Source organism: Kogia breviceps, chromosome 1 (genome assembly GCF_026419965.1).
Source record: "Kogia breviceps isolate mKogBre1 chromosome 1, mKogBre1 haplotype 1, whole genome shotgun sequence".
Taxonomy (NCBI): Eukaryota; Metazoa; Chordata; class Mammalia; order Artiodactyla; family Physeteridae; genus Kogia; species Kogia breviceps.
This window is the reverse complement of record NC_081310.1, coordinates 195,082,851-195,110,491: the sequence shown is the minus strand read 5'-3', so window position 1 is coordinate 195,110,491 and position 27,641 is coordinate 195,082,851. Positions and strand designations below refer to the sequence as shown.

The 27,641-nt window shown below is 44.9% G+C and overlaps 1 protein-coding gene across 2 annotated transcripts in view; it reads right to left on the bottom strand.

The window, feature by feature from the left end:
- CLSTN1 (calsyntenin 1) overlaps positions 1–27,641 on the bottom strand; it is an 80,112-nt gene that overhangs the window by 25,956 nt on the left and 26,515 nt on the right. The window contains exons 2-3 of one of the 2 annotated variants that reach the window (XM_059052724.2): positions 12,833–12,955; positions 879–908 (exon numbers count right to left, since the gene is read on the bottom strand). In XM_059052724.2, the coding sequence (XP_058908707.1) occupies positions 879–908; positions 12,833–12,955 (153 nt within the window). The remainder of the gene's footprint in view (positions 1–878; positions 909–12,832; positions 12,956–27,641) is intronic. The other variant, XM_059052733.2, reaches the window with a different exon arrangement.

The window sequence follows — 27,641 nt, the reverse complement described above, 5'->3', positions numbered from 1 at the left end:
TTTCATTAGCAAACAGCCAAGGCCTGATAACACGGAGAAACTGCCCAGCTACCTGGGAGGGCTGGGCAGCTATTTTGATTTGGACCAGAGAGGAGGCTAGAAGGCACAGTTAAGTGTTGAGAAAGGAAGAAGCGTGAGGCATAGGTTCAGCACCATTATTACAGAAAGTCTGTCAAAACAAAAAATAATATATATATATATATATATGTATCGAAGAAACAAGTCTTCCTGTGCAATGAGCCTGGCTAAAATTAGGGAATCAAAACAAACTACTGAATGAGAAAAAGGTAGAAATACCAACTTTTCAGGCATCCATTTCAACAGCTATCAGCTACGATTAAGATACAGTTTCCATTCTCGGGAGGGATTTGCTAGACTTGCCTTCCTTTCGGACTTTATCCTATCAGACCTGAAAAAGAAGCCTGCCTGGGAACGTAAGCACGTCCAAGTTGGTCTACAAGCTTAATTAGGAGTTAAAATCTAGGTTTCCATTCTGGCCCATGGGAGAATACCTATAAATACTTTGATGTATGTATAAAACTTCACAGAGTATATTTCACATGAAAATAAAACTGAACTCTTTCAAAATTACAACTAGTAGAAAATGGTTACAAAGTGAATCTCTTAAATCCAATTTTTAAAAAACGAACAGGATTATCCATATAGTTCAAATGGATGTCTGATTTCCAGATATTTCTAACCAAGGGTCTGGTTACATACAATTTCTATCAATATACTTAAAAATAGAAACAAAGTAGGAGAATAAATAGGGGTAAGAGAACATGACAGTTTCTTCTGTTTAAGGGCTGATTCCCAATTTTATAAACAAAGTTAGTGGGTTAATGTTCATAAGAGGCATAGAAAGAACCCTTTATCACCTTCTTTGGTGACTGTCACCTCAAAACTCTCTAAAGGGAGAAAAGATAAACCCATGTCAGTAATACAGGAAAGAAGGAAGCCGAAACAATACGGACAAAAAAAAGTCAAAGATGCACATATTACATAGAAAAGCTTGACATAATTTAACAACAAATTCAGCAGCCAGCTTTAGCAAAACTGCATCTTCAGTAACAAAACATCTCTATGAATCCAACTTACCACAGGTTACACTAGCCTAGTGATGAAATACTGCTATAAAGTCTCCCCACACCCTCAGGTATCGTGAGGATTTTCCTCTTCATGACTGCTTTGATGGTAACGGTTTCTAAGTAAGTCTACTTGTTATTTTACAGTTTTCGGATTTTCATTTTCAAGCTAAGTTCTCAGTGGCTAGATCCTGGTAACATTCAACTCGTCGTTAGATTTAACAAAACAGTTGGAGGAAAGGGTTTTAGTTTAACCCTTTGTTCTTGAGCTGAATAATAATGTGTTCTCACCTAAAGTACCCAACCAAGGCAACAAATACAAAGCCCTCTTCTAATGGAACATATACTTAAATGTGAACTGAAACCAGATTCGGTACTAACTGTAGCAATGCTACAACCATCATGGCTTTTATTCTGTGAAAACAGCTGTTCTCCCAAGTCAATATAAATCCCGCTCACCTCACCCTACGACCCCTACAGAGTAGATGCGAGAAGATCAGGAGTCCCTCTCCCCGGACTCAGAGTGGCCTCGCCTGGAAACCGTCCCTCCCCCCCAGAGGTTACACAGCCTCAATTCCCTGCCTTTTTTTTTTTTTTTTTAATGGTTTTACCACATATTTGCATATCCCTCAACAGTGTTGTTTAATTTTGTTTATTTTTGAGTTTCAAAAAATGGCCATCATACGGTGTGCAATTTTTGTGACTTGCTTTTTCACTTGACCTTTTCCAACTGTGTGTGTCTAAGATGCCTCTGTCCTTGTTGGCACATGCAGTCACATAGTTCATTCGCTCTCACTAGCACGCGCAGGGAGAACCCAGTGAGTTAAAACGTAAGGGCTTAACACACTGCCCAGCACAAAGAAAGCGCTCCGCGAACGTTTGCTGTCACTGTAATTGTTTCCCATTGTGTGAACACACCGTAACTCCAGTGTTTTGCTGTGTATGAACAAGGCTATCGTGCAGCCTTCTGTCCTGCTTCCTGGGTACATACACAGGCTCTCTCCAGTTCTGTGCTGCCCGGTACAGGAGCCACCAGCCACGCGGGGCTGCTAAAAATTGAACTAAAATTCATATTTTAGTGCGTGATATTAAAAACTGAGTTCCTCGGTCGCAGTGGCTGCATTTCAAGGACTCAACGGCCACGCGTGACTAGTAACTACTGAATGGAGACATGGACGGGAACTCCACCAGCATCACAAGCCCTACGGGACAGCGCTGCTCGTGGGGGGGGGGGGGGGGGGCGGCCAACCCGCAGGTCACGTCCAGCCAGGGCATGATTCTGAACGGCCTGCGAGCTGAAAATGGCTTCTGTGTATCACTTCATGACACAAGAAAATTACATGAAATTCCAACTTCAGTGTCCATAAGTAATGTTTTATCGGGACACAGACCTACTAATGTCTTGTCTAGGGCTGCTTTCCCCTCCCCCCATGGTGGCACAGTCGGGTCACTGCCAAAGAGACCCTGTGGGCTGCAAAGCCTCAAACTCTCACTACCAGCTTTTTACAGAAAGGCTGGCTGATCACTGCTCTAGAATCCACCATGAGCAGAACCGCTGGGTACCAGCTGTGTCCAGCTGTTTTCCAGAATGCTAAGTCACTAGATTACGTTCACCCTTTTCGGGTGTATACTAATACAGCATAGTACATGTTAAGATAAATCAAGTTGCCCTGCTTTAATTCAGAGGTAACGTCTCGGTTTTTGACGTGGAGTTTGCTGTTCTGAAGAGAAAATGGTGAGGCCATCCCACATCACTCACCGTGACGGCATGTGCTTTCCCGAAAAGGCAGCTGTGTAGGAAAGTGAGATTTAAGACCCTGGGATGAGGCATCTGACCTGGGTGGTGCCGCCTGCTTGGTGCGTTGCTGAGTCAGAGTTTAAAGACACTCGTCATTCAGGCAAATGTCCTTGAGACTGTTTCTGAGATTATGAGGAGAGGGGAACTGTTTGCCAAAAGCTCAAACTCCCGCAGTCACTCCTTCGGGCTATCGGGCTAGGAGGAGGGTGAGGGAGGGCTCCGAGGGTAGAAAGGCACTGGGGTGTTTCCAGACTATACTTCAGGTGTCCGGGGAAGGCTGCACTGATAAGGTAACGTCAGAGTAGAAACAAGAGGAAACCAAGGGAGCAAACCACACGCTCGTCCGGGGGAGAGTTCCACACAGAGGGAACAGTGAGTGCAAAGGTCCTGGGGCAGACCTGAGCCTGGCCCGGCTCAGGAACAAGGAGGCGTGTGCTGCTCAGTGGCTGAGCACAGGGGAGGACAAACGATGAGGTGAGATGCAGACAAGCAATCTGAAGCTACGGCACCTACTACACAACTGCAGCTTCTCCCCCAAGTGAGAAGGGCATGACTGGGGAGTTTTGAGCAGAGAAATAAATAAATATGGCTCATAGTCTGCAAGAATCCATCTGACTGCTGTGCTGAAAATAAGTCTGTCAGAGGGCAAAGGTGGATCCTGGAGTGACCCAGGCAGAGATGCTGAAGGACAGACCAGGGAGGACATGGGACGGTGGGAAGTGGTCAGATGGGTTTTGAAAGTAAGGCCAAGGCCGAGGGATCCTGAGTGAGAAACCGCAAAGAATGAAGTTGCCTTCAGCCGACATGGGAGAAACCATGGAAGGAAGGCCTGGAGGGAGGAATGGGAGTTTGTACTTCAGCTTTGAACATGTACCTCTACTACCATTTGTTACGGAATAACACCTCAAACGGATGATTATCAAATCTAAGAATAGACGTTATTTTGAAACTCCTGTATTTCCAGGCTGCTCTCTAGAAGACAGGATCTATTCACAATGAGAACAGCAAAAACGTACACGTGTTACCTTCCCCACACACCCCACCGACTGTGGCTCAGTCACTACTCAAATGGGCTTCGTCATTAGCATCTGGCGCCTCAGATCCACGGCGCGCATGTCACAGCTCGGTCAACTGGGTCCTCTCGCCCGGAATGACTTCAAAAGCATCTCGCCGGCTGGCAGCTTGAGGCGGCAGGAGCGGCACGAAGTTCGCCCCGGGCGGACCTGGGCTTTCCACGCCACCTGCGTGGCCTTCGTGTCTCTGCTGGGCCTTCTAGGCCACCGTCTGCAGACTGGCCGGGGTCCAGCTACTCGTCCAACCGGGGACCCCGATTCTAACGAAGACGGACCCGATTGGAGCAGGCGAGGGGCGAGTGAACGCGTTAAAGCGGCTGCAGTATTTCAGGTGAGATCTGACGAGGGCTAGACTAAGGCGGTGTCAGCGGGAAATATTTAAGGGATTTTAGGAGGATCGACAGGGCTTTAAGGCAACCCACCGGGCAGAGAGCGTGAGAGGCCTGGGAGGGACGCCCGGGTTTTCAGCTGGTGCCCCTGAGGGAACTGAGGTGCGGAGAAAAGAGGAAAAGATTCACGAAAAAAAGGTGTTTGGCCTGTTTATCCCAAGCAAACTACTCGCTGGTTTGTTTGTTGGAGGATTTTAAAGCCCCACATTAATCTCTTTCATCCACACAGAATTCACTGGATGCCGTTTTAAATAAGTAAGGATCCGGATGTCAGGACAGAAACTTGATTAGAAAACCACGTGCAAGTAACATAACACCCCGTCCATTCGGCTTAACAGCAGAAACCGTGCAGCCCTGAGCTCACTTCCAACCCTCTCTGCTCCTGCACAAGCCACACGAGCTGACTATTCACCCACCTCTTTGGAAGCCCTGCCAGCTCCTTTCTCTTTAACGTAACTACAATCACATTACGCAGCCAACAAAATGAACAACAATCCCTTGGATATCTTCATAGGGAGTGTATCCTACTGTCTCTCATTCAGTTTATGATTTTCCTCCTCCAAACCAGGGACCAATTTCTGTCAATAGTTCTCCTGCGAGCTAATCTTTCTAAACTTTCAAGTGGCCGTTGATTCATTCTTCTCCCGTCTCCTTCACACTTGTGGGTACAGTTCTCCCAGTGACACACATATGGTCGTTACACACATGTGGTTACGCAGGAGCCGCATGTATCAGGTGGAGCTGCACCATGCTGATGACGCGGAAAGTGCCCCTCTGCCCTTTGCATCCTCAGCCTTCTCTCCCAACCTCAGCCAAGAAGGACCCGTCAAAATCACCTCTCATGTTGTTTTCTTTCTGTCCTGTTCCTTCCCACTCAATCCAGACCACGTACCATTGCTCCGCTAGATAAATCTACCTATAACCCTGCTCCCATCATATCTGAAACGCCCCACCAGGCTTCCTGGACGACCCCTCTAGCTATGATGGCCTCAGAATGGACCAAACCCTCCCCTGTCTCTCTACACTCTTCATTCCCTTAAGACCATCTAAAATAGTCAAAAGAACTCTTAAAAAGCAAAACACAAAACTATAACAATGGATGAACCCAGCAAAGTAAAGATATGACTTCTCACTATCCAGCTGCATCCAGCTTCTCGGCTGACAGTGTTTTCTCTTCTGTCCCTTTGGTTTCTGGCTGGCCTGGCATTCTTTCTCCGTCTTCTTCCAAATCTGAGTTTGGTCTCAAACTCGTCCCCAAATGAGAGGGGTGTCTCTAGAGCCTCTCCTGCAGCCTCACCAGCTCTGGTGCCGTCCTGCCCTCACACCACAGTGCTAATGGAGATCACGGGCGCCAGCTCCAACACTTAGGGCTCGGGGAAGTCCCTGGCGGTCCAGTGGTTAGGACTCCACGCTTTCACTGCAGGGGAAAACAGGTTTGGTCCCTGGTCAAGGAACTAAGATCCCACAAGCCGTGACGTGGGAGGAAAAAACAAAAAAACAAAAAAACACTTAGGGTCCTCTGGTGGCAACAGATATCCATTCCAGCTAACTCAGCAAAAGGGCCTTCACTGAAGAGCCACTGGGAACTCATGGAATTGACTGCAGGCCAGAGAAAGGGACTTAGGAAACCTGTCAGAAACCAAGGCAGCTTGAGAGACCAGCAAAGAAGAGCCACAACAGTCCCAGAGCAAAGTGGTCTGGACAGGAATGAATGTGACCACACCTGGCACCAGCGCCTCTGTCCCTCTGCTTGATATTCACATCCCAAGAGGGAGCATCTGGTCGGCCCTGCTAGGGTCATGCGTGTGCCTGGCTGGGGAAAGCGGGGCAATGGGTTGTAGAGCCACCAACCTGGACCCAACAGGAAAGGGACCAGGGGCTGTTAAGGGAAAATGGACACTTCCTGAGCAGCAAGTGTCCACTACAACGTCCCTGCTAATCCAACTCTCCTCCCTAACCCACTTCTCTCTCCTTGGCGTCTCTCCGGCTGACTCTTATTTATGGCGACTTTTGACTTCCTTGTTTCCTGGTCCAGGCTAGTTTCTAGAACAAGCTCACGTGTGGCTCTAATCAGAACAGTTTTCCAAGATACCTTAAAAGTACAAAAAGCATACACCCAAGGGTTATGTCCTCCAAGCTCCTCAGACTACCGCAATGGCTCTCAAATTTCAGTGTGCCAAGAACCTGAGAAGCTCGTTGAAAATGTGGTCCGCCAAGCCCCATTCCCCGAACTTCTGACTCAGCAGCTCTGAGGCAGAGTCCAATAATCTAACAAGCGCTGCCAGGTGGCTCCAATGCAGATGGGCTGCTGTGTGCACTTGAGAGACTGGCCCATCAGTGGTTTCCAAACCTCACGGGCTGGTTACAGATTTCTAAACTGTGCTCCTGCAAGTACAGACTCACACAGGCAGGAGCAGATCAGGGCTACCTGCACTCAACGGATGGGCCCCAGGACCACCTGGAGGTATGTATTAGGTTACGCCACATGAAAATGCCATTTCTCTATGTTGAAAATGTCAAAATATTTGAAAAAATGGAATGTCAGAAATTTGATGTGATTCAGCCTAGTATAAGGCAGTGGTCGGCTGAGTAGCCGTTTTAAATAAGTAAGGACCCGGATGTCCGGACAGAAACTTGATTAGAAAACCACGTGCAAGGTAACACCCCGTCCATTCTGCTTAACAGCAGAAACCGTGCAGCGCTGAGCTCCCTTCCGACCCTCTGCTCCTGCACAAGCCACACGAGCTGACTATTCACCCACCTCTTTGGAAGCCCCGCCAGCTCCCACCTCTGCCCCAGCCTCCCCTCCGCCCTTCACCGCCCATGGACCTCCTTCCCATCCTCGACCGGAGCTCAAGCCTGCCTTTGGAAATCACCTCCTTTCCTTTTTTAAAATTAATTAATTTATTTTTGGCTGTGTTGAGTCTTCCGTTTCTGCGCGAGGGCTTTCTCTAGTTGCGGCGAGCGGGGGCCACTCTTCATCGCGGTGCGCGGGCCTCTCACTGCCGCGGCCTCTCTTGTCGCGGAGCACAGGCTCCGGACGCGCAGGCTCAGTAGTTGTGGCTCACGGGCCCAGCTGCTCCGCGGCATGTGGGATCCTCCCAGACCAGGGCTCAGACCCGTGTCCCCTGCATTGGCAGGCAGACTCTCAACCACTGCGCCACCAGGGAAGCCCCTCTTTCCTTTTTTAAGCCCCATCACCTTGCCTTTTCATGAACTCCAGTCCACCCCACGCTGCGTCTCTCACCTGACACTGAACTATAAACATCCTGGCAACCCCGCTTAACCCTCGGACAGTGCTGGTTTTGCCTTCCCACCTAGATGATCAGTGTTTTGAGAAATGTTTTTGTGCACTCTCTGGAAGACTTAGCAAAGCTACCTCATATTTAATGATTATTGATCTCAAACCTTTCCCGGAGGCAAATGCATCCAACGTGAGTTCACTCTAGTCAGTAACTGTTAATAGGAAGTTTCTGTCCTGACATCCGGATCCTTACCTATTTAAAACTGCTACTCAACTGATTATTGCCTTATGCTAGGCTGAATCATATAAAATTTCTGACATTCCATTTTTTCAAGTATTTTGACATTTTCAATACACAAAAATGGCATTTTCATGTGGCTTAACCTAATACGTCCAACTCACTGCTGCAAACACAATGCCAGCCCAGTTGCACATGCTGAAAAAGCGAAACTGGGCAGAGATGTGAGTCAGTGAAGCCCTATGGAGAAAACAGTAGCACAGATCTGAGCTGGTTCTAATATCAACAAAAGTAAAGTCCCCGTTCTTGCCCTGAGATTTCTTTTGGATTCCATTTGTATCATAATTGTTTTAACTCATCTTGTAGAATGTCTGTACTCAGTCTAGGAAGGCAGGGAAAAGAATGCCTCTGGAACCACCTACTAAGGGGAAGAGCTTCAAAAAGGGGGGCGGGGAGTGCAGCGTGTCCAGCTTCCGATGCAGGCAGCGAAGAAGGGGTAACCGTCAAAACGGCAACGACGTGGCCTGTGAAGTGGTCCCAGCTCTTAACTCCCCATTAAATGTATAAAACGTACAATACATGTTCTTACCCTCAGCTCTACTCAGGCTTTCAGCAGATTAAGGAAAAGGGGCTGAATAAGGAATCGAGTCGTTTCGATTTCCTAAAATGCATGACAAATACCAAGACTTTATTGTCTTAGTCTCACGCCCCGGAAAACAGCGTGGGCCCGGCCCTGTGCGCTCCACGTGAACGTCTGAGGAGTGACAACCTACAACACACCCTGGTGACCAGGCTTCCCACACCACGCGGGCATTTATTCCGGAGCCCGCATGGGTGATCCCCAGTGGTTACCCACACCCAGGTCCTGCGGTGGGATGAGGCTGTGGACCAGAATGTTGGCAACGTTGCAAAGTCAACATCACGAGAGCTGAGCCGGTGAAACTAAGAATCACGCTGCAGTGAGACCGCCTGGCTCGAAGGCAGCGCGGCTGGTTTGTGAGCTGTGTGATCTGCGGCAAACTCACTCGCTCCTTCTACAAATATTTATGGAAGCGTCAACTAGTCCCAGGTGCTGGTCTAGGGACCAGGGATTAAACGGAGAATACGGTAGTCATGCTGCTGACAGACATGCTCTGAGTCTCCGCTTCTTCATATGGAAAATGGGGGCAGGAGGGTACCCACCGCGTGAGATTGCTGGAAAGAATCAAAGCAACTGTGCAGAGCCCTGAGAACACCCTACACCCTCGGCCACACTGAAGAGCTCAATAAAGGTCAGGTGTGCCCGCTGCCTCCACCACCACCATCATCATGGTGTTAAAGTAAACTCAACGCCACCACCAAGACCAACATAAGACCAAAATAAGGCTCCAGACCTAGGCTCTGCTTCACCCAAAAGTTATTTAAGAAATCAGTGAGAAAATGGAACAGTATGAAGACTATTAGATAAAGATGGAAAAACAGTTCTCACAGAACATTAAGAAATATTTTTAAAAGATTCATAACAGAGGCAGCAAACACTGTACACAGCACCCACTACACAGCAGGCATTGTTTTAAGCTCTTCAATATTTATACATAAATAAGTTAATATTCCCCAAACCCTGCAAGGCATGTGATATTATCCTCATTTTACAAGAGATGAAAAGTGAGGCACAGAGATGTTACGTAATTTGCCCAAAGCCACAGAGCCAGTAAGTTTCAGAGCCAGGATTCAAGCACAGGCTGCTGGCTCTAGGGTTTGTTTTCCTACGTACCCGTCTGCTACAGCCTCATGGGGGCAGTGTTCTGTATAGCAGCTGGATGGGTAGTTGGATGGGTACCACGGCAACAGAAGAGGGAAGGAGACAGGTGTTCCCTGCCCTGGACTGTGCAACTACTCACTTTGGTGGGGTGAGGACCATGCCTCAGGAAGAGCAGATGAGCGTCAATTCCAGCCCTGGGTGTCTAACCAAGAGAACTGAAAACTGACGTCCACACAGAAACTCATACACGAATGTTCACAGCAGCATTATTCACAATCACCACAAAGTGCAAACAGTTCTGATGCTCATTACTGATGGATGAATGAATGAAATGTGGTCCAGCCGTACATCGAAATTATCTGGCAATAAAAAGGAATGAAGAGGGCTTCCCTGGTGGCGCAGTGGTTGAGAGTCCGCCTGCCGACGCGGGGGACGCGGGTTCGTACCCCGGTCCGGGAAGATCCCACGTGCCGCGGAGCGGCTGGGCCCGTGAGCCATGGCCGCTGAGCCTGCGCGTCCGGAGCCTGTGCTCCGCAACGGGAGAGGCCACAACAGTGGGAGGCCACGTACCGCAAAAAAAAAAAAAAAAAAAAAAAGGAATGAAGGACTGAAGGACATGCCACAACATGGGTGAACCTTCAAATCATCATGCTAAGTGAAAGACGCTAGTCACAAAAAGCCACATGTTGTACTTATATGAAATATCCAGAATAGGCAAATCCACAAACAAGTAGTAGACGGGGAGTGATTGCTAGCAGGTGCAAGGGGTTCTTTTTGGGGAGATGAAATGTTGTGGAACTAGACAGTGGCTGATGGTTGGACAATCTTATGAATCTACTAAAAACCAGTGAACTGTATACATTATGGTACATGAATTGTATTTTTTTAAAAAGAATATAAGAGCAACTGTGCTCCCCTGTGAAAATCTCCAGGAGGAACTATGGCAAATACAATCAAGTTACCACTATACCTGGCTCTAAAGTGCTTCTCTATATGGTTTTTTAAAATCCCAATATATAACTTTGGCACATCAATAAAAAAATACCCGAGAATCTCTAAAAACATAAAACTTTATAAGTATTATTTCATTCACAATAATACATTAAGTTTTGATAAATGACCCAATAAAATTAAATCCAACGAGAAAGAAAAAATAAGTAACTTTATTAATATGACTTCAGAGTCAGTATTCAATGTACATTTCATTTCCTACTTCCCTTCCTTTGTACCTTCCTGTGGTGCCATATACAGCATCACAGTGAAGAGCCATCCTGCCTGGGCTGGAACCTGGCCTCTGCCACATACTAGCTGTGTGACCCAGAGCAAAGTCAGCTGCTCTGTGCCTCGGCTGCCTCTTTTTAAAACAGGGGTGGCAGGAAGCATACTTACCTCAAAAGGTTGCTGTGGATTAAACACAAATGCGTATTTGTAAAGCACTTACAACAGTGCCTGGGACACAAAATGCTTGATAAGTGTTATATATCACGAGTGATGCAATGGGACCGAGCTCCACCAGCAACAGGACCGGACACAGATGAGAATTCATAAAGAGAGGCCTGGGGGAGTAAATACAAAACTCCTGACTGCAATCACTTCTCAGAATGCATGAGATGTCAGAGGTGTACAAGTCCCCTCAGAAACATGAGCCAGATAACCCTATTAAGGTTATTTACAAGGCACTGAAACATCACACCCATAAGGAGGAACTGCATATAATAACCAAAGGTGTTGCATGCAAAGTGTGTGTATATATGATATATGCAAACACTCAAAAATCTAGCTATTCACAGAGGAAACCACTAGGTAATGCTCAAAGTGATTTTAAATCGGGGGCGGGGGGGGGGGAACAAACAAACAAAAACATCCCCTTGGCTACCAGACAGATACTGTACGCCTAGCACAGAGCGCTTCCTCTACCATCCATCTAACTGGATTTCTGTCTAAAAACCAATAAACAAGTAAAACTAGCTGGAAAGGTCTGTCTCTACCACTGACTCCAACACCATAAGCTGCTTCTCGGGTTACTTTCCTGGAAATGGGATGTGGCACTTGAACAGAAAGAAGAACAAATTCACGTGTTAAATAGCTCCTCAGAGGCAGCTCACATTCACTGCTGCCGGCTACCATACTAAATTTAACGTATGCAATGATCTACAAGAGCTACTGAATTTTCCTCATTTATCCCGAGGCAAACAGAACAAACAGAAATTTTGTTCTGGAAAAACATCATGCAGAAACTGCTCTTTAAAAATTAACTTCGCGACATCAATTCTGACAAAGAACGGGTGAAGCAGCCCGTTCCTCCTCCTGTTAAGGAAGTTACTATGGCCCCGACGTAAAGCAAGGACAGTTCTGGTTTGCAAAGTGCTACTGAATGTTAGCAAACCAGCAAATCTCCAAAGAAACCCTAGAGATTTGTCCCTATAAACACTTAGCTGACAATCTTATGAAGTAACTCAAGTTAAAAATTTACTGACAGTGGGCTTCCCTGGTGGCGCAGTGGTTGAGAGTCCGCCTGCCGATGCAGGGGACACGGGTTCGTGCCCCGGTCCGGGAAGATCCCACGTGCCGCGGAGCGGCTGGGCCCGTGAGCCGTGGCCGCTGAGCCTGCGCGTCCGGAGCCTGTGCTCCGCAACGGGAGAGGCCACAGCGGTGAGAGGCCCGCGTACCGCAAAAAAAAAAATAAATAAATAAAATAAAAACTTTACTGAAAGTAAAATGTAAGCCAAAGAATTCATTTATAAAAGATTGCTCAACGTCTTTAAATAAGTCTTTTCACGTAACTGAAACCTAGGCAGTACAAGGAAAATCTTGAGCCGCAATTAACTAGATCCTCGCGGCGCATGGACCAGTAGCAGCAGGGAACAGGTTAGAAAGGCAGAATCCCAGGTCCTCCCAGACCCACTGTATCTAAGCTTGCTTTTTTTTTTTTTAAGGTTGCATTTTAACACGATCCCTGTGTCTGCATGAATGCTAAAGTTTGAGATGCACTGGTCTAAGACGCTCTCTCTCTGGTTACATCCAGACAAGGAACACAGTGATGCAATTAAATATTTTGCTTTTCAACAAGTACAGGCTTCTAGGGGGGGTCAGGTACCCCAACTCTTAAAATTAAAAGGAAAAACAATGGTACGTGGGGGCCACACACAACCCTTCGCTATCAAGACGTTCTCAGAAAGGCTCAGAAACAACCCAAAGGGGATGTGTGAAATGCTTCCCACAAGCCCAAACTCACGGGGAGTGAGAACAAAGACACGCCGGTACCTGCAAAGCGCAGAGGTGCATCTTTGTCCAGGGCGATCAGTGGTGGGTCGAGGAGCACGGTGCTGTCACTCTCCGTAACTAAGCCGTGATACGTGGGCTCCAGCCACGGCTTGTGCTTGTTGACTGTGTTCAAAAACAGAAAAAGGAGAAAGAACATAGGCCAGGTTAGAATTATTATTTTCAACTCAACTGCTTTTGAAGACACACATCCATTATTAAAACAATAAAACTCTCATGAGTTTGGAAGGCCACGCTGCTATTTTTTGTGGCAAAGTTTGGTATCAACGCCCAGATGGGATGAAATCCTAAATTCTAAAGTGATGTAGAAATTATCTGAGGCCATGAAGCAACCAAAAATAAGAAATAAATTGCTCTAGAAATTGAAAAGAAAGAAAAAAGACTGATGGTTATGGACGGTATCATATCTTACTACCTCTGTTTTCAGCCTCTCTTAGAAAAGTTACAAATAAAATATGTTGTTTCTTGGATAAAGAGATACAAACTAAACAAGGTCCTACTGCATAGCACAGGGAACTATATTCAATATCTTCTAATAAACTATAATGGAAAAGAATCTGAGAAAGAATAATATATTTGGTTGGACAAAAAGTCTGTATGGATTTTTCTGTAAGATGTTACAGAAAAATCCGAATGAACTTTTTTGCCAACCCAATATATAAAGAATATATATATATAAGAATATATATATATATTTCATATATATAAAAAGAGAGAATCACTTTGCTGTATACCGGAAACTAACACATTGTAAATCAACCATACTTCAAAAAAAATTTTTTTAAGACATACAAACTACTACGTATAAAATAGATACACAACAAGAATATACTGTACAGCACAGAGAAATATAGCCATTATTAGGTAATAACTTTATTTTTAAAACTTTATTTATTTATTTTTGGCTGCTTTGGGGTCTTCGTTGCTGCGCGCGGGCTCTCTCTAGTTGTGGCGAGCAGGGGCTCTTCTTCGTTGCAGTGCATGGGCTTCTCACTGAGGTGGCTTCTCATTGTGGAGCACGGCCTCAGTTGTGGCTCGCGGGATCTAGAGCACAGGCTCATCAGTTGTGGCGCACGGGCCCAGCTGCTCTGCGGCATGTGGGATCTTCCCGGACCAGGGCTCAAACCCGTGTCCCCCTGCATTGGCAGGTGGACTCTTAACCACTGCGCCATCAGGGAAGTCCCTAGGTTATAACTTTATAGGAGTATAATCTAAAAAATACTGAACCACTATGTTGTACACCTGAAACTAACATTGTAAATCAACTATACTTCAATTTTAAAATGTTATTTCTTTATGACAATAACACATTATTTATTTAAAATTAGCATTACAAACAAAAACATAAAAGAGGTGAAACAAGACTTATGAATATAAAATTACAAATATGAGGTATTAAAAGAAAATGAAATGCAAAATTTCTGAAAAACTTGACTGAAAACACAGTGTTCAAGAAAAACCCCCTTTCGGGATTTCCCTGGTGGCACAGTGGTTAAGAATCCACGTGCCAATGCAGGAAACACCGGTTCGAGCCCTGCTCTGGGAAGATCCCACATGCTGCGGAGCAACTAAGCCCATGTGCCACAACTACTGAGCCTGCGCTCCAGAGCCCGCAAGCCACAATTACTGAAGCCCCCGTGCCTAGAGCCTGTGCTCCGCAACAAGAGAAGCCGCTGCAGTGAGAAGCCTGTGCACCGCAACGAAGAGTAGCCCCCGCTCGCCACAACTAGAGAAAGCCCGCGCGCAGCAACGAAGACCCAGCGCAGCCAAAAAAAAAAAAAAAAAAAAACCCCTTTGGGATCAGGCCAGCCTGGACTCAGAGTCCGGCTCTCCTCTGTTACTTGCTGCCTGACCTGAAGCATATATAAGTGACCTCTCCGGATCTCAATTTCCTCTTTTATGAACCAGGGACACCCTACAACCCACAGGGCTGGGGTGGATAATTGAAGAAGTGGTGTTTTTCCTACTCAATTAGGCACTAGCACTGTTACTTTTGTTTTTAAGGTAAGAATATCTGCTCTGGAAGTCCGCTTACCTGAGAAAATGAATTTGTAGTTTCTGTCCATTTTGTTCTGCCCCGGGCTTTGCCCCCAGGGGGGTCTGTGCTGCGATTTTCCCTGGTTGTGGCCACCAAGCCCCTCCCCGGGTTCCTATCTCCACCAGCTTGTTTTGGGCTCATCTCACAGTTGGAACCTTTCCATTTTCCTTTCACTTTCACCTTCTGAATGTTCACATTATAACCTCAGGGTATGTAATTAACCACGGAACAACTCCTGAAGCTGATCTGATTAAAAGGAATGTTATGAAACTTTATTTCCAGGTAGTTGGTGCCTATTTCTTGAATTAACTACCCAGATTCTCTTCCGTAAGTTTAAGTCAACCCAGAAGTAACTGAAAATAAATTTAAATGTTTAACCATCTTTAATACAACGTGGCCATGATGTGATACTACTTTTTGTGCTGTTATGTGATGATGGGAGAAGGTGAGGTCAGAAGCACCTGAGCCTCACCTGCACTTAACTCCCTCGTGACCTACGGGAGGAGCAGTGCGCTCACAGGTGAAATTCCAAACGAGTAGGCACGTGTAGGCCTCTGTCTGCAAGGGGGGAGAAAAGCTACCATCTCTCTACTTAATGACGCATCCACCAGACATTTTACACGTGCTGCATCCAAACCAAGAGCAAATCCTTCTGCTTTCATTTTCAGAGTAAACCCAGACCCGTGGGGAGCTGGTTAAAGGGTACAGGGTTTCGGTTTTGCAAGATGAAATGAGTTCCAGGGGTTGGTTGCACAACAGTATGAAAGAACAAACTCAACACTACTGACTTGCACACTTAAAAATGGTTATAATGGGAAATTTTATGTTACGGGTATTTTTCCACATTCTCTAAAAATCCACACCCACAAAAGAAACCCAGACGCAGCCATTTCTCATCCTCTCTCCTGCCCACTTAGATCTACGACAAAAGCCAAGTAACAGCTGCATCCTTGCCTCCTGCACTGACTCTTCCTTCCCACGGTGGCCGGGGGACCGCTTCTCACACGGGGGTGGCTCAAGGCCTGTGCTCTCAGAATCTGTCTACACCAAAGGTACTGAGGACCCCAAACTGCTTTGGCTTAGGTGGGGCCCATCCATCAGTATTTACTGTGCTGGAAGTTAAAACCAAGAAAAATGCTAGTATTTATTAAGTCATTAAAAAAAAAACCCATTGTAAGTTATCATAAATAATATTTTAATGAAAATAACTATTTTTTAAAACAGAGTTTTTACTAAGAAGACTGGCAATGTTCTATACTTTTGCAAACCCTTTCACCTTTCTGGCTGAGTAGAAGACAGCTGGGTTCTCACTGCCACTCCTGCAGCCAATATGCTGCTTATTACACGTCATGCAGCCTCTAGAGAACTCCGCTGCGCCCTCGTGAGAAAATGAGGAAAAGGCAAGTCATATCTTAATATAATTAAAATAGCTTTGACCTCTCAAATGCCCTGACAAGGTCCCTCGCTTCAAGCCTCTGTTCAAATGTTTCCTCCTCCAGTTATAACTGCATCTGCTGCTCTGCCCTCTAGCCCCCCACTTCCTTCTTCTTTTCTCTGCTACTCCTCCCGACCACAGGCAGTCAGCCTGGGACGTGGGGCAGATTTCCTAGCTTCCCTTGGCCTCAGTTTCCTCATCCGTAGACTGGGGACAGCAACAGTACCCAGCTGGTAGGTTCCTGTGTGATCAAACCAGTCATGTGTCAAATGCTGAGGACGCTGTCAGGCACTCAGTAGATGCCACAAAGGCGCTGTGTCGTTGTTACTTCTCCTGCACACATACCCATACAAAACCAGAGATTCCAGGAGGGCGTGACCTTTGTTCTCTGCTAATTCCCTGTACCTCGGGCCACAGTAGCATCTCACTCCTCAGGAACTAGTTGGTAAATGGGTATACAAGGAACCCCATGTAGAGTACAAATAAAACCGGTGCCCTGGTTTATAAATTCTCTAATAGAGAAGAAAGTTTTGGTGCTGAGGATTTTAAAAAAAAAAAAAGGTTCTATTTGGTGTTTTAGACATTGGGAAGATGTCTTTTATTTTTTGTTTCTGGAAGGTGGATGTTCTAAGCAAAGGAGACAAGAATCCAGAGGCATCGCATACATCAAAACACCGAGGGAACTGCCTGGAAAAGTAAGCTGAGCCCAAATCCAGGTCACAAAGGCCAAAAGTTTATAGTGCCTCTGGAAAACATCTCCCCTCACAAGAGCTGCTCCCAGGACAAGAGATTTGGTGGAGTGAGTTCAGCTGGTTGGGGTACACCTGCCCTTCTCCTTCAGAAATACCACCCAGGACAGTGGTAAGTCAACTGGCACAGTGTTCTGCGTGGGCCGCACAGCCGGCCGCAGCCTTTGAGCCGAGAGGGCGCCAGTGAGCACAGAAAAGAGCCTCGCTTTGCAATCAGGTTGAATGTTTTCCCTAACTGCTGAAAGTCCCCGTCCTCTCCAGGTCTTGTGAAACTGTCCTGCGAGAGAGGCTGGAACACTGCCTGGAGTTACAGACCTAATACAGATAAACAGGCCATTTTAAAGAAAGTACCCCAAAAGTAAAGGAGCTGGTACAGTGGAGGATGACTGGACTGAAGGTCAGTATTATGACGTAGTATGAGTGTGTTTCGTGTTTGGTCATTGCAATCATTGCTGCTTTTGTTGTGGTCGTCCATTGACAGTGCTTGGTGTCAGTTTATTTATCTCTTGTAAAAATAAAACACAGTATGTGTGTGTGTGTGTGTGTGTGTGTGTGTGTGTGTGTGTGTGTGTGTGTGTGTGTGTGTGTGTGTGCGCGTGCGCGTGAGTTGTGAAAAAAAAAGACCATCAAAGAAAACTCCAAAACCTGCATCGTTTGTCACTAATCTCTCATTTTGAAACAGAGAGGCTATTAGATCAATTCACTATGGATAATGTACTATTAACAGCAATATTCAATTCCAATTTATTTTCATGTTTAAGATTTTATTAATAAAATTATAAGCACAGCAAATAAAACTGAAGAAGACTATTCCAATATGTGAGTCCATAAAACCCCTGAGACGTAACCAAGTGGATTTATTTAGACTAGTAGGAAAGTAAAAATACTAGGCAAAGCGAACTGCAGAAAACCTGTGATGCATTTCTGCCCACCCTAATGGAAAGGCCTGCAGCGGAAAATGGCTAATGGTTCAAGGGGAATAATAATTGAAGAGCCAGTCCCCATCCTTTTATTGTCCCCCACTATTCTAATTTTATAACTCAAAATTTCTGAATTGCTCCTTAAGCTGACCGTAGAATGAAGAGATATAGCCAGTTCCATTGACTGAGCTTTTAAATATTTAATAAATGATATTTTTAATATTTCATCACATTCAACTGGCATTAATAAAACATTTATGGAAACAAATGACTGATGTTTCTGTAATCATCCAAAAAAAGTCATACAGAAAGACATGAGACTACGGGCCATAAGTCTAGAAGCAGGTCACCCATGTTCAGAGTCTTTACCCAATTCATTTCATTACATTCCAGATCATAAAAAAGCCAACTAAATTTTGAATGGCATAGCATTAACCAAAATCACAGAATAGCAAGGCTAAACCATATGATCATCTCAGTAGATGCAGACAAAGCTTTTGATAAAATTCAACACCCATTTATGATAAAAACTCTCCAAAGGGCTTCTCTGGTGGCTCAGTGGTTAAGAATCCGCCTGCCAATGCAGAGGACACGGGTTCAAGCCCTGGTCCGGGAAAATCCCACATGCCGCGGAGCAACTAGGCCCATGTGCCGTGACTACTGAGCCTGCGCTCTAGAGCCCGTGAGTCACAACTACTGAGCCCGCATGCCACAACTACTGAAGCCCGCACACCTAGAGCCCGTGCTCTGCAACAGAAGAAGCCACCACAATGAAGCCTGTGCACCGCAACAAAGAGTAGACCCTGCTCGCCACAACTAGAGAAAGCCCGCGCACAGCAGTGAAGACCCAACACAGCCAAAATAAATAAAAATAAAAATAAATTAAAAAAAAAAAACCTCTCCAGAAAGTGGGCACAGAGGGAACCTACTGCCACATAATAAAGGTCATATATGACAAACCCACAGCAAACATCATACTCAATGGTGAAAAACTGAAAGCATTTCCACTAAGATCAGGAACAAAACAAGTATGTCCACTCTTGCCTCTCTACTCTTATTCAACATAGCTTTGGAAGTCCTAGCCTCAGCAATCAAAGAAGAAAAAGAAATAAAAGGAATCCAAACTGGAAAAGAAGTAACACTGTCACTGTTTGCAGATGACATGATACTATACATAGAAAATCCTGAAGACGCTACCAGAAAACTACTAGAGCTCATCAATGAATTTGGTAAAGTTGCTGGATACAAAATTAATACACAGAAATCTGTTGCATTTCTATACACTAACAACAGAAGAACAGAAAGAGAAATTAAGGAAACACTCCCATTTACCACTGCATCAAAAAGAATAAAATACCTAGGAATAAACCTACCTAAGGAGGCAAAAGACCTGTACTCAGAAAACTAAAAGACACTGATGAAAGAAACTGAAGATGACACAAACAAGATGGAGAGACATACCATGTTCTTGGGTTGGAGGATTCAGTGTTGTCAACATGACTGTACTATCCAAGGCAGTCTACAGATTCAGTGCATCCCTATCAAGTTAACAAGGCTAGCAATCAACCCTATAAAGGTAGAGGCTACACCTGGGAAACATACCTGTCATTTTAGGACATGGCTAGTTTCCGTGGCTGTGGTAGACTTTAATCATCAGAAATTGCCACCAATTTAAAAAGCAAAATGAAAAGAATATGAGTCAATTTCAGGATTAACTTGAAATATAAAACTTTCATCTCCCTAAGTACATCCCAACTCTCCGGACTAAAGAGAGGATGGCCCCTTACCCAGGACACACAAATCACAGACTCAGGCAATGTGGTTCCAAAGCCTGTGTGCAGTGGCCTTGACATCAATCCAGTTTGCCCCTCCGCATTCCAGAACACTTAGTTTGCTCATATCGGGCCAATACTGATATCATAATAAATAATGACAGGTGACTTAGTTTTAAGGGATTATAGGCATTTTGCTGGCATATCTGAGATGCTGTTACATGTTTCGTTTGCAGATTCAGTTTAACCTCAATCTACAACTAAGGAACGCTGACACTAGGTGGCGACAGGTGCCTCCGATTCCATGCTGCAAATTACCGGGCTTTGATTAAAAATCTAGCTCTTTACTTACCAGAGGAGCAGAATGTAATCTGAGTTAGCAGGCCCTTTGCTAAAGATGATATGTATAGAAAAGTGTCTTAAATTATACGCGTATAAAATCTCCAGATGATTTTTTTCTCGAAAACTGTAATAAAATATTCATAGCACCCAAAGCAAAATATAAAAAGGCACACTTTCTCTGGGACTCTCTCAGTACTGTCCCGGTTGAATACTCTTATTTAGATCAGACCGTCCCTGATTCTTCAAAGCAGCTTGACATCAAAGGTCCTTTCAGCCTCACATCACCACTGACGTGGAGTTTCTTCCAAGTGATCTTCCCTGAACACCTGCTATGCATACGCACACGGCAAGGTGCTGGGCTCTTGGGGAATCAAGGCACAATCTCTGGAGAACACAAACATGTCAAAGACCGTCTACATTCTAAATGATGCGGCTTCAACTAAGGGGTTATGAGGTGTGCCAGGAACTTCATCAATCAGCAGGAACCAAGATGACCAAGGAGCCACCATCCCAAATGTGGCCACACCTCTTGCCAGAGGGAAAGAGAGCGCTCCGGAGGGTCTCCCAGTGGGAGTGGGAGCTGAACCTTCCACCCAAAAGGGACCTAATTCATGGCCAGAACTAGTCACACAGCCTCACCCAAATTCCCCAGGGTGGGGAAGTGCCATTCTACGTGTCTGGAAAGAGAGCTGGAAATAGCTGAGGTCAACTCCAGGGACTGCCAGAAGTACAAGTGGAGACAGCCCAGGGCCATTCCTAAAAGGGTAAGTGAGGTTTCTGAGCTGTGAGGGAGTATTTTAAACAGAATAAGAATACATATCAGCGTTTGTTAAAAAGCTAAAAAGAGAGTTGCCATATGACGCAGCAATCCCACTCCTGGGCATATATCCGGAGAAAACTGTAATTCGAAAAGACACATGCGTATCAGTGTTCACGGGGCCACTATTTACAACAGCCAAGACATGGAAGCAACCTAAATGTCCACGGATATGTGAATGGATAAAGAAGATGTGGTGTACATATACGATGGAATATTACTCGGCCATAAAAAAGAATGAAATAATGCCATTTGCAGCAACACAGATGAACCTAGAGATGATCACATTAAGTGAAGTCAGACAAAGACAAGTATCATATGTTATCACTTATATGTGGAATCTAAAAAAAGTATACAAATGAACTTATTTATAAAACAGAAATAGACTCACAGACATAGAAAACAAACTTATGGTTACACCAAAGGGGAAAGAGGGAAGGGATAAATTCGGAGCTTGGGATTAACAGATACACACTACTATATATAAAATAGATAAACAACAAGGACCTGCTGTATAGCACAGGGAACTATATCCAATATATTTTAATAACTTATAATGGAAAAGAATCTGAAAAAGAACATATATATATATATATACACATACACACATATATGTATGTATAACGGAATCACTTTGCTGTATACCTGAAACACCACATTGTAAATTAACTATACTTCGATTTAAAAATAGTTATAAAAAATACACATAAGGTAGAAAGGTGGAGAAAGATATGGCTCATTCTGGGACTAGCAAGACTGCGACGAACGCACGTCTCTAAGCGTATAAGGAGGTGCAGCTGCACGGGGGCTTGGTCTGTGATTTTAGGGTAACATGGGGAGCATCCCTCTTCTGTGCTACACCAATGAGCTCTCTCGATCCTTTAGACAGTAAGAAGCTGTTAAAAGCTATAAACAATGTGGTCTGGTAGAAAAGGCAGGAACGGGCTTCCCTGGTGGCGCAGCGGTTGAGAGTCCGCCTGCCGATGCAGGGGACGCGGGTTCGCGCCCCGGTCCGGGAAGATCCCACGTGCCGCGGAGCGGCTGGGCCTGTGAGCCGTGGCCGCTGAGCCTGTGCGTCCGGAGCCTGTGCTCCGCAACGGGAGAGTCCACAACAGTGAGAGGCCCGCGTACCGCAAAAAAAAACCAACAACAAACAAAGTTATGGCTACCGGGGGAAAATGGGGGAGGGGAATAAATTGGAAGATTGGGATTGACAATATACACACTACTATATATAAAACAGATAACTAATAAGGACCTACTGTATAGCACAGGGAACTCTACTCAATATTCTGTAATGACCTATGTGGGAAAAGAATTTTTAAAAGAGCGGATATATGTGTATGTGTACCTGACTTACTTTGCTGTACAACAGAAACACAACAGTGTAAATCAACTATACTCCAATAAAATATTTTTAAATAACTAATAATTAAAACTGAACACGTCCAAAGAATCTCTAGACAAATTCTGTAAGCAGTCTTAAAGGGCCTCTTCATCACAATCCCAAATAAGTTTAATGTCAAAATGTTGGAAAAATCTATATGCATTAGATATTGTTTAGATCAGGGTTTCTCACCCTCAGCACTGCTGATATTCTGAGCCAGATAATTTTTAGGTGGGGCCCATCCTGGGCACCGTAGGCTGGTTAGCAGAACCCCTGGCCTCTACCCACTAGACGCCAGTAGCACCTCCCCAGCTGTGACAACCAAAAATGTCTCCAGACTCTGCCAAGACCCCACTGGGGGCAAACACCCTCCCCAGCTTCCCTAGAGCCATTGACTTAGATCCACCACCTTAAGGAAAACCAAGGTTTTCCCACATTAAAATCATTTGAGGACTTCAAAAATAATTTGAATTATTTTTAATAATTTGTGTATTACATCAATATGAAGTTCATTTTTAAAATAAAATCACATTTCAGTGTAAAATAAGTCCTTAAATTAAGCAAACAAACAACCTTTTTAATGGTACAGTGAAACGTTGCTTGTGTTTACTCACATTTCACCTACATTGAACATGCAGCCCTACATGTTAAGCGGTGCCGTTTTATGAGAGGGGGCTGGTGACCCGCCCGTGGTACCCGCAGTTCCACGTGCCAGGGAACAGGATGTGTGTCACTAGGTGCGACCAAAGAGTAAGGAGGAGTGGAGCAGGGAGGAGCCTGGCTGCCCTTCTCCCAAGTTCAAATGCAAACGCCCTCCCCAGCTGCCCTAGAGCCACTGACTGAAGTCCACCACCTTAAGGAAAACCAAGGTCTTCCACATTAAAATCATTTGAGGACTTCAAAAATAATCCAAATTATTTTTTATGATTTGTGTATCTTATAATTTATGTGGATTTCACGTCAATGTGAGTGGGGGGAGCCGATGCAGACGGAAGCAAAGGAGAGACCAGACGGGGCGCCTGGGGGAGGACCCCCTGCCTCGGGGTGGAGGTGACAGGAAGGGGCGAGAATGGAATCAGAGAAATCAGTCAAAGACGTCAGGACAAGACAAGAAACAGTAAATGGCTGAAGGGGCTGACCCCAGACTGTGGTTTGGTGTCTAGGCTTCCACAGCACATGGCTGATGGGAGAGCTGTTCCCATCCTGGACTGAGAGTTAAGGAGAGATGACAGGCTGGGGAGAATCCAGCAAAAGGCGCTTCTTTCTTTTACCTTCCTTCTATCCACCGTCCATTCATCCATCCATCCACTGTCCATCCATCCATCACCCATCCATCGTTCAGCCATTCACCGTCCATCCATCCATCACCCAGCCATCGTTCATCCATTCACCATCCATCCATCCATCATCCATCCATCCATCACCCATCCATCATCCATCCATCCACCGTCCATCCATCCATCATCCATCCATCCATCACCCATCCATCGTTCATCCATTCACCGTCCATCCATCCATCACCCAGCCATGCACTGTCCATCCATCCATCACCCATCCATCGTTCATCCATTCACCATCCATCCATCCACCGTCCATCCATCCATCCATCATCCCGTCCATCCATCTTTATTGAGTCCCAGATAGTCTTCTAAGTGCTGAGGAAATAACGGCGAAGAGAACACTCCCTACCCCCGGTACAGCTTATGTTATGGTTGATAAGTTTTAAGTACATGCTGCAAAAGAATTCATTCACAGGGAGCAAAATTACATTTTCTACAATTCCAACTTTTCCAAGCTTAAAGGGAGCCTTCTATTTATTCCTCCAAATTCCAAGTTTTTTAAATTGTTGTAAAATACACAACTTAAAATTTACCATGCTAACCTTTTTAAGTGTACCACTCGATGGCATTAAGAACATTCATCTCCAGAACTGTTTTCATCCTGCAAAACTGGAACTCTGTCCCCATTAAACAATGATTCTCCATCCTCCTCATTCCAGCCCCCAGCAAATACCAGTCTACTTTCTGTCTCTTATGGATTTGACGACACTAGGGATCTCACACAGTCGGATATTTGTCCTTTTATGACTGATTTATTTCAATCAGCATAATGTCCTCGAGGTTCACTGATGTTATAGCATGTGTGAGAATTCCCTTCCTTTTTCAGGCTGAAGAATATTCCACTGTATGTATACACCACACTTTGTTTATCCATTCATCCATCAATGGACACTTGGGTTGCTGCCATCTTTTGGCTACTGTGAATAACGCTTCATGAACCATGTGTGTACATGTATCGAGACCCTGCTTTCAATTCTTTTGGCTACATACCCAGAAGTGGGATTGATGGATCATACAGTAATCCTATTTTTAATGTTTTGAGGAACTGCCATCCTGTTTTCCATAGTGGCTGCATCATTTTACATTCCCACCAGCAGTGCACAGGTTTCAATTTCTCCACATACTCTCCAACACTTGTTACTTCCTGGTTTTTTGTTTTGTTTTGTTTTGTTTTGTTTTTTTGCGGTACACGGGCCTCTCACTGCCGTGGCCTCTCCCGCTGCGGAGCACAGGCTCCGGACGCGCAGGCTCAGCGGCCATGGCTCGCGGGCCCAGCTGCTCCGCGGCATGTGGGATCCTCCCGGACTGGGGCACGAACCCATGTCCCCTGCATCGGCAGGCGGACCCTCAACCACTGCGCCACCAGGGAAGCCCTACTTTCTGGTTTTTGATAGCAGCCATCCTAATGGGTGAGATGAAACAAGTTCTATATCATGTAATTTTATCTTTTTATATTATGTAAGATATAAAAGTAGAAAGACTAGAATAATGAGCCCCATGGAACCATGATTCAACCACTACAATTATCAACAAAGGGCCAATCTCGTTTGATTTATACACCCCCATTCCTATCACCAATTTCAAATATTTTGACACATATCCCAGACATCATATAACTTCACCCCTCAATACTTCAACATACATCTCTAAAAGTTTACTCTTTTGGGAACCAACCATAATGGCACTATCACCTAAAAATTCACAGTAATTACTTAATATCATCAAGTATCCAGTCAGGATTCATACTAATCTGTTTTGGTATATCAAATAAGTTAACTCAATACATCTCTCTGTCTGTGATGTTTCATCATGAATTTGACTGCTATGAAAGAAAAAAACTTTAAACCACTGATCACCCTTAAACAATAAAGCTTTAACGGTTTCCACAACCTCCCAATTTTTGTTTCACCATTAATTATGTTTATTAAGTAGGTTTTTTTGTAGATGTTATCAGGTTGAGAGAGTTCCCCTCTATTCCTAACTTGCTGGAGTTTTTACCATGAACGAGTGTTGGATTTTGTCAAATGCTATTTCTGCACTGATTTATATGATCATGATTTTTTTTAACCTGTTGATATGGTGGATTACTGATTTTTTAATGCTGAAACAGCCTTGTGCACATAGAATAATTCCCATTTGGTCATGGTGTATCATTTTTTTTTGTATTGATATACTGTTGGATTTGATTTGCTGATGTTGTACAGAGGAATTTTACTTTGTATTTGTTGATGTTTATCGAGACTGTCATTAAAAATTTTTTTCATCAATATGTTTCAATTTGCTTCTGTTGTGACCTGAAAATTCTACTGGCTTGAATATATCTAGTTTTGTAGATTCAACATCAAATACAACACTTATTTCCTGAGCACTGACTATGTGCTGGGCACTGTATATGCTCAATTTTACTCACCACTGAGACTGATTTCCTAAAAGATGTAGCTACACAATGGGGCAGGAGACAGCAACAGTCACAATGCTGTTTTTGAGCAATCGTGTGATGATCTCAAATGTGCTTTAAAAAAATTAGGATTAGGGCTTCCCTGGTGGCGCAGTGGTTGAGAGTCCGCCTGCCGATGCAGGAGACACGGGTTCGTGCCCCGGTCCGGGAAGATCCCACGTGCTGCCGAGCGGCTGGGCCTGTGAGCCGTGGCCGCTGAGCCTGCGCATCCGGAGCCTGTGCTCCGCAACGGGAGAGGCCACAGCAGTGAGAGGCCCGCGTACCGCAAAAAAAAAAAAAAAAAAAAAAATTAGGATTAAAAAAAGCCAAGTGGAATTTCTGATATTAAATCTGGCTTAAACACAGCATCCCCACACACCTGAGAGACAAATAACTGAAGATCTGTTAGTAAAGAGGCAGGTCCTCCTAAAACAACATTCAGGACCTTTTCAGATCATGGACTCTTTTGATAATCTAATGAAAGCCACGAACCCCCTCCCAAGGTAAAAATGCGAAAATACATGTGGCACATGGCAGGAGGTTTTAGGGGCTTCATACGACTGCTGACACCCGTCCAGGTAAGAATCACTATTCCCAAACACAGTGAAATCTCTGTTAGCTGACCCTCAGAAACCTGGCGTCTTCACCTAGCACCCTGATGTAACTGGAAATCAAACTGTAAAACTACATTTCTTTTATGCTTGTGGTTCTCCAATTGTATTTGTATTTCACAGCCTTCAGCAGCAATATCTTAATAGTTCATGGAGACTTCCCCACATGACCCCAGGAGAGAGCCAAGGAAGAAATACAAATTAGGAAAGACGCTTGCCGCATCTTTAAAGAAAGTAAAGGCTAGTGACACAGAGAGGCTGAAAGTAATAAAGAAGTTAATTTGAAGCTGAAATGATAGAGTATGTTTTTTCTTGTTTTTTTGTTGTTGTTTTTTTGCGGTACACGGGCCTCTCACTGCTGTGGCCTCTCCCGTTGCGGAGCACAGGCTCCCGACGCGCAGGCCCAGCGGCCACGGCTCACGGGCCCAGCCGCTCCGCGGCACGTGGGCTCTTCCCGGACCGGGGCACGAACCCGTGTCTCCTGCATCGGCAGGCGGATTCTCAACCACTGCGCCACCAGGGAAGCCCCGATCGAGTATGCTTTGAATAACGGTGAAAAGCCCAAGTGATAAAGACAAAAGCCTTACGCTTTTATTGAGAATAATAAAAAAAAATAACTTCCAAGAGGGCTGCTTCCATCTTGTTCCCCTAATTGATTTTATAGACGAGCATCTTCGTTACACTAGTCAGGAGGTTACATAATTAAACATGCTTACTTCACTGTTATGAGAAAGATGAAAAGGAAACTGGGTGGGTGGATGGGCCGATGGGCAGGTAGGCAATAGAATCAGGATATCCCTCTTTAAACAAGTTCCAAGTCTGCTCTCTAGACGGGTCCACGAAGATCTACAGGTACCATCCACAACACAGTATAATAACCGATCCGAAGCCATTAAGGGAGGTATTTAGCATATTTTACTCACAATTATCAGGAAAATGTGAA